The sequence below is a fragment of the Sebastes fasciatus genome, chromosome 18 (assembly GCF_043250625.1).
Source record: "Sebastes fasciatus isolate fSebFas1 chromosome 18, fSebFas1.pri, whole genome shotgun sequence".
NCBI lineage: Eukaryota > Metazoa > Chordata > Actinopteri > Perciformes > Sebastidae > Sebastes > Sebastes fasciatus.
In genome coordinates, this window is record NC_133812.1 from 625012 (window position 1) to 638004 (window position 12993).

At 42.6% G+C, this 12993-nt stretch overlaps 1 protein-coding gene across 1 annotated transcript in view; it reads right to left on the reverse strand.

The window, feature by feature from the left end:
* The window catches only part of mdn1 (midasin AAA ATPase 1), a 112505-nt gene that overhangs the window by 64591 nt on the left and 34921 nt on the right, over positions 1-12993 (reverse strand). Inside the window, 7 exon segments of the mRNA XM_074615445.1 lie at positions 2408-2605; positions 2747-2869; positions 3098-3306; positions 9211-9408; positions 9489-9749; positions 9933-10047; positions 10305-10443. Coding sequence (XP_074471546.1) covers positions 2408-2605; positions 2747-2869; positions 3098-3306; positions 9211-9408; positions 9489-9749; positions 9933-10047; positions 10305-10443 — 1243 coding nt within the window.

Genomic DNA, 12993 nt, shown 5'->3' on the forward strand with positions numbered 1-12993 from the left:
TAATTTTTACGTTATCGACTTATCGTACGATATATGGACATGACCTCCATCATTTTTACGCTATTGACTTATCGTACGATATATGGACATGACCTCCATCATTTTTACGTTATCGACTTATCGTACGATATATGGACATGACCTCCATCATTTTTACATTATCGACTTATCGTACGATATATGGACATTACCTCCATCATTTTTACGTTATCGACTTATCGTACGATATATGGACATTACCTCCATCATTTTTACGTTATCGACTTATCGTACAATATATGGACATGACCTCCATCATTTTTACGCTATCGACTTATCGTACGTTATATGGACATGACCATCATTTTTACGTTATCGACTTATCGTACGATATATGGACATGACCTCCATCATTTTTACATTATCGACTTATCGTACGATATATGGAAATGACCATCATTTTTACGTCATCGACTTATCGTACAATATATGGACATGACCATCATTTTTACGCTATCGACTTATCGTACGATATATGGACATGACCTCCATCATTTTTAAGTTATCGACTTATCGTACGATATATGGACATGACCTCCATCATTTTTACATTATCGACTTATCGTACGATATATGGACATGACCTCCATCATTTTTACATTATCGACTTATCGTACGATATATGGACATGACCTCCATCATTTTTACGTTATCGACTTATCGTACGATATATGGACATGACCTCCATCATTTTTACGCTATCGACTTATCGTACAATATATGGACATGACCTCCATCATTTTTACGTTATCGACTTATCGTACGATATATGGACATGACCTCCATAATTTTTACGTTATCGACTTATCGTACGATATATGGACATGGCCTCCATAATTTTTACGTTATCGACTTATCGTACGATATATGGACATGACCTCCATAATTTTTACGTTATCGACTTATCGTACGATATATGGACATGACCTCCATCATTTTTACATAATCGACTTATCGTACGATATATGGACATGACCTCAATAATTTTTACGCTATCGACTTATCGTACGATATATGGACATTACCTCCATAATTTTTACGCTATCGACTTATCGTACGATATATGGACATGACCTCCATCATTTTTACGTTATCGACTTATCGTACGATATATGGACATGACCTCCATAATTTTTACGTTATCGACTTATCGTACGATATATGGACATGGCCTCCATAATTTTTACGTTATCGACTTATCGTACGATATATGGACATGTCCTCCATAATTTTTACGTTATCGACTTATCATACGATATATGGACATGACCTCCATCATTTTTACATAATCGACTTATCGTACGATATATGGACATGACCTCAATAATTTTTACGCTATCGACTTATCGTACGATATATGGACATTACCTCCATAATTTTTACGTTATCGACTTATCGTACGATATATGGACATGACCTCCATAATTTTTACATAATCGACTTATCGTACGATATATGTACATGACCTCGATCATTTTTACGTTAACTTATTGTAAAATATATGGACATGACCTCGATCATTTTTACGTTAACTTATCGTACGATATATGGACATGACCTCCATCTTTTTTACGTTAACTTATCGTAAGATATATGGACATGACCTCGATCATTTTTACGTTAACTTATCGTACGATATATGGACATGACCTCCATCTTTTTTACGTTAACTTATTGTACGATATATGGACATGACCTTGCTGACCTCGGAATTGCCTGTTTAACCAACATTTTTGCCAACATGATGCCAGAATAATTGCTAACAGAGCCCGAGAGTCTATTTTATTCATTGTTTTGATAGTGGTTTTATTTCATTTATGTTTTATTTTAGTATATTTTAATATTTTTTTCACATTCCAATTTCAATGTCTGAATATTAAGATTTACAGTTCATTGCTCTATGAAAGGTTGTACTTGCATTATTATGATTATATATTATCATTATATCAGAGGCATAAGATGATCTGAAAATGACAATATCTTTTATAGCAATTATTTCTGGGACAATATATCGTCCAACAAAAGTAGTTATTCTGACAGGCCTATTGATTCATTTTCTGCTGATCAAAGACCCAATTAATCATCTCAGCTTTAAACAATGAATTATATTATTTTACATTATATCACTAAACAACAGGACATCATCAGGACTAAGGCTGATGTAACTACAGGATGTGAATATCAATGTTTTTCAATATTGGTTGAATATTTATGTTGAATGTGTTCAAGTCAACTATTAATACAATGGATTTATAAAAGACTGTTGTAAATTCCATGGTAAATGACTCCAATGGTGATTGTGTGTGTTCTTACTGGAGCTTGTGTGGACCTTGTTAGTATCATCATCATCATGTAGAATGTTCCTTACCTGAGTGAATCTGTTCAGGAAGGATTTGGGCAGTCCCTTACGCCCACCGCCTTGAGTGAAGGGGTTCTGGCAGCCGAAGATTTTGGTCTTCTCCTGCTGAACCTGGAAGCTCATCCCCAGTTCAGGAATGTAGATCTCTGCTCGGTGATCGAAGCAGGCGTTCAGACCCTCCAACACCGACTGAGAGGCCAGGTTCAGCTGTCACAATGAGGAACAAGTCTAGTCAGTTTAATGCTACAGGTTATATCAACATCACTGGATGCAAAACAAACAAAACAGGCTCCAAGCCATAAAAACTGGTGTACAAAACTGTAAAACTGTCTGAACAGTGGTCCTTACCTCGTCCAGGACAACCCAGTGGCCTGCCTTCAAAGCAGCCAAAAGGGGGCCGTCGCGCCAAGCAAACTCTCCTCCCTTTCCTCCCTCCACAGGGAGATCTGTTCCAAACAGATCAGTAACATCCTGCCAGAGAGGACACGTCATCAGCATCAGAGAGGACACGTCATCAGCATCAGAGAGGACACGTCATCAGCATCAGAGAGGACACGTCATCAGTATCAGAGAGGACACGTCATCAGCATCAGAGAGGACACGTCATCAGCATCAGAGAGGACACGTCATCAGCATCAGAGCCACATAGTATCTGAAGTTCATTCAGAGCTTTTGAGCATTGTTCATATAAAGGCTTACCGTTTGCTCTGACAGGTTGATTCTGACCAGATGGTTCCCAGAAGCCTTTGCCAGCGCCGCCACCAGACTGGTCTTTCCTACGCCAGGTGAGCCCTCCAACAGCACGGGCCTCTGCAGCTTCAGCGCCCGCAGAAGCCTCTGGGCGTTCACCGCGGTAGTGCCCGCTGCGATGGCGTAGTCTGACAGGTCACGGCTTTCAGTCTGAGGCCCTGGGTGGACGTACAGTAGAGAGGAATGAGCCGTTGGATTGAAGCACGACGAGAGAAACTCAACTGTATGTGAACATTAAAGAAGTCTGTGATAACCAAGGCTTTATTTTCCTTTAATACAGTTTCACCATTTGTAATCATCGGGGTGGGGGGGATATGGGGCTGAAAGTTACTTAAAGGTCCCATATTATGCTCATATTCAGGTTCATACTTGTATTTTGTCAAAGTTAACACAATAATCCATCCCAGCCACCGGTACCAACCATGTTATATTAGCTTGTCATGAAGGAGGTTAAATAACGCTCCAAACTTATGCTAAATTTTAGTGAGGAAAAACTGTCATAGCCATTTTCAAAGGGGTCCCTTGATCTGAAAATGGGTTCTATGGGTACCCACGAGTCTCCCTTTTTGATTTGAGCATCTCTTTTATGCTAAATGCAGTACCTGTGAGGGTTTCTGGACAATATCTGTCATTGTTTTGTGTTGTTAATTGATTTACAATAATACATACATACATTTGCATAAAGCAACATATTTGTCCACTCCCATGTTGATAAGAGTATTAAATACTTGACAAATCTCCCTTTAAGGTTAATTTTGAACAGATAAAAAATGTGCGATTAATTTGCAATTAATCGCGGTTAACTATGTACAATCATGCGATTAATCCCGATTAAATATTCTAACTGATTGACAGAACCAGAAGTCACACGAGAGGGTGGAGCTAAGTGTTAAGTGCTTAGTTACCTACTGCGCATGTGTTACCTACTGCGCATGTGTTACCTACTGCGCATGTGTTACCTACTGCGCATGTGTTACCCACTGCGCATGTGTTGTGTATTACTTTTACGTTTTGTCGATGTGCTGGCAGTGGCCACTGTTGAGTAAAGTCTAACTATGCAAAGTTGTCGTTGTAATTGTTGAGTTAACATTGGTAGCAGAGGATGTCCGCTGGCAATTACAAAGTTCCGCCGGCGTTTGACGAGAAGAAGTCCTACGACAGTTGGAAAAATGAGGTCGAAATCTGGAGGCTCGTTACCGACCTGGAGAGGAAGAAGCAGGCTTTGGCAGTTGCCTTGTCGCTAACGGGAAGAGCGAGGGACAATGCGCTGGAAATCGCCGCAGTGGATTTAAACAAAGACGACGGAATGACTACACTTCTCACGAAACTGGATTCCGTGTTTTTGAAAGAGGAAAAAGATCGGCAGTATGACGCCTACACGGAGTTTGACCGCGTCACGAGAGAAAATGGAGTCTCTATGATTGATTACATTGTCGAATTTGAACGGAAATACAACAGAATAACTCAGTTTAAAATGGAGCTTCCAGATGCTGTGTTGGCTTTCAAGCTACTAGATACTGCTGGACTTAATGTTAAAGACAAACAGTTGGCGCTTACGGCCTGTTCAAGCCTCTTGTTTGTTAACATGAAGTCAGCCTTGAAGAGGATCTTTGGCGATAATACGCCACTAGAGGGTGCTCGTGAGCTGAGTGTGAGAGGGGATGCTGCTGATTCTGCCTACTACACACGCTTCACCGGCAGGCGTGAAAGCAAGCCAGCTTCACACTTTCCTGTGGCTGTTCAGGGCACAAATCCACTCGACAGATATGGAAAAAGATCAAGATGTGCAGTTTGCCAAAGCACATATCACTGGGCAAAGGACTGTCCACACAAAAATGAACATGCAAAATTGACTGAGGATGAGAGACTGACAGATGTTGAAGAATGCAACATTACTTTGTTGTCAAAAGAATCATTGTCTGACACAGAGATCTTCATGGTGGAATCCTTAGGATCGGCTGTTATTGACACAGCTTGCACCAGAACTGTGTGTGGAGAAAAATGGCTTGATGATTATGTCAGTGGACTAACAAAGAGTGAGTTATTGAAAATGAAGGACACAGAGTGTAAGATCATTCAAGTTTGGTGATGGGAGAATTGTTCATTCTACAAAAAAAGTCAAAATTCCAGCTATGATAGGACAGACTAAATGTAAAATTGAAACAGAAGTTGTCCCAGTAGATATCCCATTGCTTTTAAGCAAAACTTCACTGAAAAGAGCAGGTGCTGTTTTGGACATTGAAAATGACAAAGCCACTATGTTTAAGCAACCAGTGAAACTTGAACTGACATCTTCAGGACATTATTGTGTGAACTTAAGAGATGAGAGTAACACAGATGAAAACGAGATCCAAACTGAGGATGACATTCTCACTGTGACAGACAACATGACAACAAAGGAAAGTGTGGTACCTGCACGCCATTGACCACTTCACACGCTTCAGTGCAGGGAGCATTGTCACCACTAAGAAACCCAGGGAGATTGTGAAACACTTTATTCATTGCTGGATAAGGCTTCATGGTCCTCCACGCAGACTGTTCAGTGACAATGGGGGGGAATTCAACAACGAAGAAATGAGAAACATGGCTGAACGCTTCAACATTGAAGTGAAGACAACTGCAGCGTATAGCCCATGGAGCAATGGGCTTTTGGAAAGGCATAATCAAACCCTCACTGAAATCCTGTTGAAAGTGAAGAGAGACAATGGATGTGACTGGAAGACAGCCCTAGACTGGGCATTAATGGCAAAAAACTCTATGCATAATGTGCATGGCTATAGTCCTTACCAGCTGGTGTTCGGACAGAACCCAAATCTGCCTTCAGTTCTCACTGATAAGCCACCAGCTCTAGAGGGTACTAATATGAATACCTGGCCAGCCCAGCACACCGCAGCATTACATGCTGCAAGAAGAGCATTTACAGAAGCTGAATGCTCTGAGAGGATCCGAAGAGCACTTCGGAAACAACTGCGGCCCATTGATGACTGATACGAGACAGGCGACAAAGTCTACTACAAACGGATGGATTGTACAGAATGGAAAGGTCCAGGTGTGGTCATCGGCCAAGATGGTGTGGTGATATTTGTGAGGCATGGAGGCACCTATGTTCGCGTACATCACTCCAGGCTTCGAAAGATAGATGGCTCACAAGCAGGGCCGGGAGAAATGGACAATCAGCTGGAAGTGACTGAAAATCATATCGCCTCACCAGAATCTGGGCCAAATGAGAATAACTATGACACTGAAAATGAAAGTGAAGAAGAGATATCTACAAATGAATCTCTTGATGCTGAGGATAACAGTGATCCCCCTCACACACCAATACAGCCTGAAGGGGGTAATCATGGTCAATCTGACGCCTCACAGACACACTCAACCACGACTTGTGAAGGAATTAGGCTGAAAATTGTACAGTTAGTTACATATGCAGATAGTGGAAGTGGCCAAGCACACACTGCAAAAATCCTCAGCTGTGCAGGAAAAGCCACTGGAACATACAAAAACTGGTACAACTTGCAGTACACTGAGCCTGAAGAAATTTCTGGCACAACAGGATCAAGTTGACCTAGGACAAGTAGAAGATCCTCAGGTGCTTCCATCTGAGCATGCCCAGTTATGCGCTGACTGCCATGAAGATGACATACTTATTGTGAATGATGATGCCTTTATGTCTGCCAAACACGCTGAACTCAGCAACTGGAAAAAGAATGAAGTGTTTGAGGAGGTGACAGATGAAGGCCAGAAATGTATCTCTACAAGGTGGGTGTGCACACTCAAGGAGACACCTGATGGTGTTGTACCTAAAGCTAGATTAGTTGCAAGGGGCTTTGAAGAAATGAACACTCAGGAGCTCCCAAAAGACTCACCTACATGCGCCTCAGAGTCTCTGAAAATGATCATGGCTGTAATATGTCAAAAGAAATGGCAGCTGAACTACATGGACATTAAAGCAGCCTTTTTACAAGGTAAAGAGTTAACCCGTAATGTCTATATCCGTCCTCCTCAAGAAGCTCAGAGCACAGGAACTCTATGGAAGTTGAAGAAGTGTGTTTATGGATTAGCAGATGCTTCTTTGTATTGGTACAACAGAGTGAAAGACACCATGCAGCAGTTGGGAGCTACTGTGTCACAAGTTGATCCAGCAGTGTTCTACTGGCTGGATGACTCCTGTAATGTGATGGGAGTTCTTGCCTGTCATGTGGATGATTTCATCTGGGGTGGTTCAGAAACGTTCTCCACAGCAGTCATCCCTCACTTGAAAGCTGCTTTCCAAGTTGGACGTGGAGAACACAATAGCTTCAGCTACATTGGAATGGAGGTTCACTCATTGGAGGATGAGATACAGGTGCAACAAAGTATGTACATAAAGAATCTGCAACCCATTCCTGTGGACCCCACCAGAGCCACACAGCGAGAGGCTCCTCTAACAGACAATGAAACTGACATGCTAAAGTCAAAGATTGGACAAATATTGTGGGTAGCAAGACAGAGTAGACCCGACATAATGTGTGACATATCTATCTTGGCATCCAGTACAAAGAATGCTACTGTTCAGACTCTGCACTGGGCAAACAAACTTATCAGAAAACTGAAATCAGAAGAGGTGACCCTTGAGGTTTCAGCACTTGGGAAAAGACAGCTCCCTTAAACTGGTGGTGTTCAGTGATTCCTCAATGGGAAACCTTCCAGACGGAGGCACTCAAGGCGGACACCTGGTCATGCTGATGGGAGAGAATGGAAGATTCTCACCTATATGCTGGCAGTCAAAGAGGATCAGGAGAGTTGTCCGAAGTACTTTAGCAGGAGAAACTTTGGCATTTGCAGATGGCATCGACAGTGCAGTTTTCTTAGCTACTCTCTACTCAGAAGTTACCACAGGTGATTGCACACGTAACAATTTGCCCATTGTGTGTGTAACAGATAATCACTCTCTTCTTGATGCTGTTAAGTCCACTAAATCAGTCACCGAAAAGAGACTTCGACTCGAAATTAGCAGTGTCAAGGAGCTCATCCACTTAGGGACTATCCAGCAGATCATGTGGTCAGCTACCAAGGAGCAGCTTGCTGACTGCTTGACTAAGAAGGGGACATCAGCACTCGTTCTACTGAGGGCTCTCAGTGAAGGTGTATGCCGACTTAAAGACTAAATGGACTATACAACAAAAAAAAACTTCTACCCTCAAACTGTTGTCGTTAAAGTTGCAACTTTAAACCTGTGTATATGTTGACGGTTTTAAATAACAGTAATGTTTGTTTTTCTTTAAAGAAAAAGGGGAGTTTGTTAAGTGCTTAGTTACCTACTGCGCATGTGTTACCTACTGCGCATGTGTTACCCACTGCGCATGTGTTGTGTATTACTTTCACGTTTTGTCGATGTGCTGGCAGTGGCCACTGTTGAGTAAAGTATAACTATGCAAAGTTGTCATTGTAATTATTGAGTTAACACTAAGTACAACCAAACACTGAATAAGACGTTTTTAGGCGACCACAATGTTACAGTTAACTGTGATGAAGTGTGAAATCACACTGTGAAAGGGTTAAAGTTGTAAGATGAATACACGGACAACTCCCAGACAGGACAAAGCCTGGTAGCGACCTGTCAATCACAAGGTAGCCCCGCCCTAAAGCATCCCCTGCTTTATGGTCTATTTGACTCTAAATGAAACCATAATTTACTAAATGAACATCATGCTGTATTGAAGAAGACTTGAAACTAGAGATTGAGACCATAAACTCATGTTTACAATGTTTACTGAGGTAATAAATCAAATAGGCTCATTTTCTCATAGACTTCTATAGAACCAGAGGAGTCGCCCCCTGCTGGCTGCTAAAGAGGATGCCGGTTTAAGGCTCTTCAGCATTGACTTCACCTCTCAGACCCCGAGGTTGTCCCCCTGGTCATACACTGCCAGAGGCAGCTCTATGGAAGGAATGTGCTGATATAAAGCATTTGAATGTGTAATGTAAGGTTGGCGAGGTGTGAACAAAAACAGGAGAAGCAGATGATATCGGACATGAACGCAGCATCTTATAAACCTGTCAGGAATCAGTCAAGTTCATACCTAAAGCAATGTAGAAGGGGTCGATGCCGAAGAAGTCTTCCCCCCACTGGGGTTCCCGTGGCAGGCTGCTGTCGTAGACTCTCAGGGCGTCCAGCATCTCCTGATCCAGCTTGGTCATCTTGCTCAGCCGCTGTTGCAGATAGCCCAGGCACAGCCGGCGAGCCAGGAGCGCGCCGTCTGCAGAGGACACCGTGGTTCCTGAAAATACAAAGGGAGCCTCGGATCACAGTTCACACATCACATTCTCAGTGGAACTAAAACATAAGCCGTCAGCTCACCGGAGCCGATGCCGTCTATGTAGACCAGACATGCGGCGTGGATGAAGGCGGTAACGGTGTCCAGTCTGAGGTCCCACTCCGCCTCTTCTTCATCCTCAAGGGCTCCCATGGTCATGAAGCCATCCTCGTCCCGCTCGCACACAACGTTGAGGAAATTAACCCACGACAGGATGTCTCTGACGCTCCGGATGCAGCGGCGGCCGAAGTCCTGCTGGCTCAGCCACTCAATGAAGTCCAGCATGAGCTCTGCGATGTCGCCGCCTGCGTTTCACACCAAGGAAACCACATCAGTCACACAGTCTACATTTGGTTATTGTTTGGTTTCACATGAACCCTTTGTCTTAAAAAAAGTCTTCAAAATGAATTGTTATCAGGACTTGTGAGTGAATAACAGGAACTAAAACTTGTTTCAGCATCAGTCCCCTCGTCTCCAGACTAGTTTACCATCGAGTGAGAGGCCTGAGCGCAGGTTGTGATGGATGATCTGAACCAGGTCACTGCGGCTGTTGCTCTGAGGACACCAGATCTCTGTGAACCGGTTCCTGAGGGCCGGAGAGAGCTGTCCCAAAACAGACAGACACAAAAGTCAGACTACATACAGTTCTGCTAGGTTACTCTTAACGCACATTCATACATTTTAAAAAACACGTTAAACCTTTGGGACAAAGAGTCTACCTTCAGACTGGGTGGAATCAATTACAGGCAAAGGGAACAGTCTTTAGTAGGACTTGGGAGCATCGTATCAGCAGTTCTGCTACTACCTTCATCCTCAGATCCACTGACAATGCAGTGGAAACGTTCTTTTTGTAAACATACCTCTTTCTTGCCAAAGTCTCCTCCAGGATTCATGGTGGCAACCAGACGGAAACCTGCAGCTGCTCTGATCAGCTCCACGTCGTCATTGTCCCCGCTGCCCTTCTCTGCCAGGAAGAGGGACTTCTCTGTCTCTAGAACACTGACATGAAACACAACACACTGTCAAGGGCTCTTCTTAGTCTCTTACTCACCTGTATGTGGTCGGAAATGGGGCGATACGTCATGTTCATGTTCATGTTGGATTTTGTGGCTCAAAATGCAATATGAGCACAAAATGCAAAATATGTCATACAAAGGGTAACAAAAGTACACTTTGTGGCACTATGCACTCACAAATGTTGTAGAAGTGCACTCTGTTGCATATAAACTGGGGAAAAAAAGTTCGGAAACTTGTGTTTGATGGATTATTTCTCTGTTGTTACAATGCTAATGGTCATTGTATTTTACATCGTTGGAAAGCCTGTTTATTTACCTTCACAATGATGTCCAACTTGTAAGGATCATGCATTTGTGGGATGAGCAGCACAGCTGATTATGTGGGGAGCGCCCAAGAAAACATTGCCAAAATGCTCTGCCAATGGTAAACAGTGTATTCTCCTGTTGGTGTTGACTCTTGTTTTGAGTTGTTTGGTGGATTGGATGATTGAACTCTCTATCAGTAACAAGCAACAAATAAGACATATTGGCTATTTTACACTTTATTCATTTAATACGCCGTCAGGAGCCTCAGTAGCGGTGGAAGATCCATACGCAGCCACAACAGCCTGGCACCTCCTCCTCATGCTGGTCACCAACCTGGTCACACGTTGCTGTGGGATGGCGTTCCATTCCTCAACCAGGATTCGTTGCAGGTCAGCCAGCGTGGTTGTGTTGGTCACTGTAACACGTACAGCACGCCCAAGCTGATCCCACAAGTGTTGAATTGGGTTGAGGTGTGGACTCTTGGCAGGCCGTTCCATTCTCTCTACTCCCACATTGTGGAGGTAGTCTGTGATAACCCTGGCTCTGTGGGGGCGAGCGTTGTCATCTTGGAGGATGAAGTTAGGTCCCAGATTGTGGAGATATGGGATCGCCACTGGCTGCAGAATCTCATCCCGATATCTCACTGCATTGAGAAGGCCTTCAATGATGACAAGCCTTGTTTTGCCAGTCACAAGGGAACACACAACCATGTTGGCTGACCTGCACCGAATCCTGGTTGAGGAATGGAACACCATCCCACAGCAACGTGTGACCAGGTTGGTGACCAGCATGAGGAGGAGGTGCCAGGCTGTTGTGGCTGCGTATGGATCTTCCACCGCTACTGAGGCTCCTGACGGTGGATTAAATTAATAAAGTGTAAAATAGCCAATATGTCTTGTTTGTTCCTTGTTACTGATAGAGAGTTCAATCATCCAATCCACCAAACAACTCAAAACAAGAGTCAATACCAACAGGAGAATACACTGTTTACCATTGACAGAGCATTTTGGAACATTTTTCTTGGGCGCTACCCACATAATCAGCAGTGCTGCTCATCACACAAATACATGATCCTTACAAGTTGGACATCATTGTGAAGGTAAATAAACAGGCTTTCCAACGATGTAAAATACAATGACCATTAGCATTGGAACAACAGAGAAATAATCAACCAAACACAAGTTTCCAAACTTTTTTTCTCTTGATACCCAATATGATACCACGATAAAAAGCAGAAGAACAAATGTCATGTGTATACTGGTTTTGGTGAATTTATTATTAATCCCTGATGATCCGCCTCTAGTTTCTCGCCAAAAGATAACATTTGGACACATCATGATAACGTAATAATATACCTTTACACAATACTAATTTTTACTGAACAGAGCCTGAACGCATCATAATGTGCATGCAACCTCCGATGGAGGCAGCGGTAGAGCAGCAACAGCTCTCATGTCCTGTGAGGTCAAATTACTGTTTTTCTTAAATGGAGTCTGGGGGCTTTGGTGAGAGCATAGATAACAGCTTCAGGAGGACAGATCCACCATCACATGTCTCTATTGATAATCGGATTGTAGCTCACTGGCATTTAAGATATTTAAGACCTTTTTTGATATTTGGATGAGGGATGTCTTTATCTTTGTTGTTATTTATCACTATTATTACAATTATTTTGATATGTATATACACATGGATGTAGTCACTGAAACTGCTATTTATATGTTAGTTCAATAACTCCCAACGACAACTTTGCATATTCAGACTTTACTCAAACTTGAGCTTAACATCAACAGCAGCTACAGCCAGCACATCAGTAAAACCGAAAGTAAAACACTTAACACATGCGCAGTAGGTAACCAAGCACTTAACATATATATATGTACTTTTACTTCTCTCTTTTTATTATTATACGATATGATTGTTTACCTGCTTACACGCAGCCTAATGTTCCCTCCCCATGTTTTCCAGCCTGTGCTGAATCAGTTTCCAACTAGGGGATGCTATTTAAGTGGATGTGAGTCTCAGATCTGTTTGACTCTGATGAAGAGGCAGCTGGCGCCGAAAAGTTAGTCTTTAATAAAGTTTATTGCCTTAAATCTGTGCATTCCAGTGTGCTTTGGACCTCATCTCTGAAGTCTCTCCTGTTACAAGATCCACCATCACGTCTGAACTTGACGAAGGAGATATCCTTTATTCTACCTTACAACAACTTGATGCAGTTTACCAC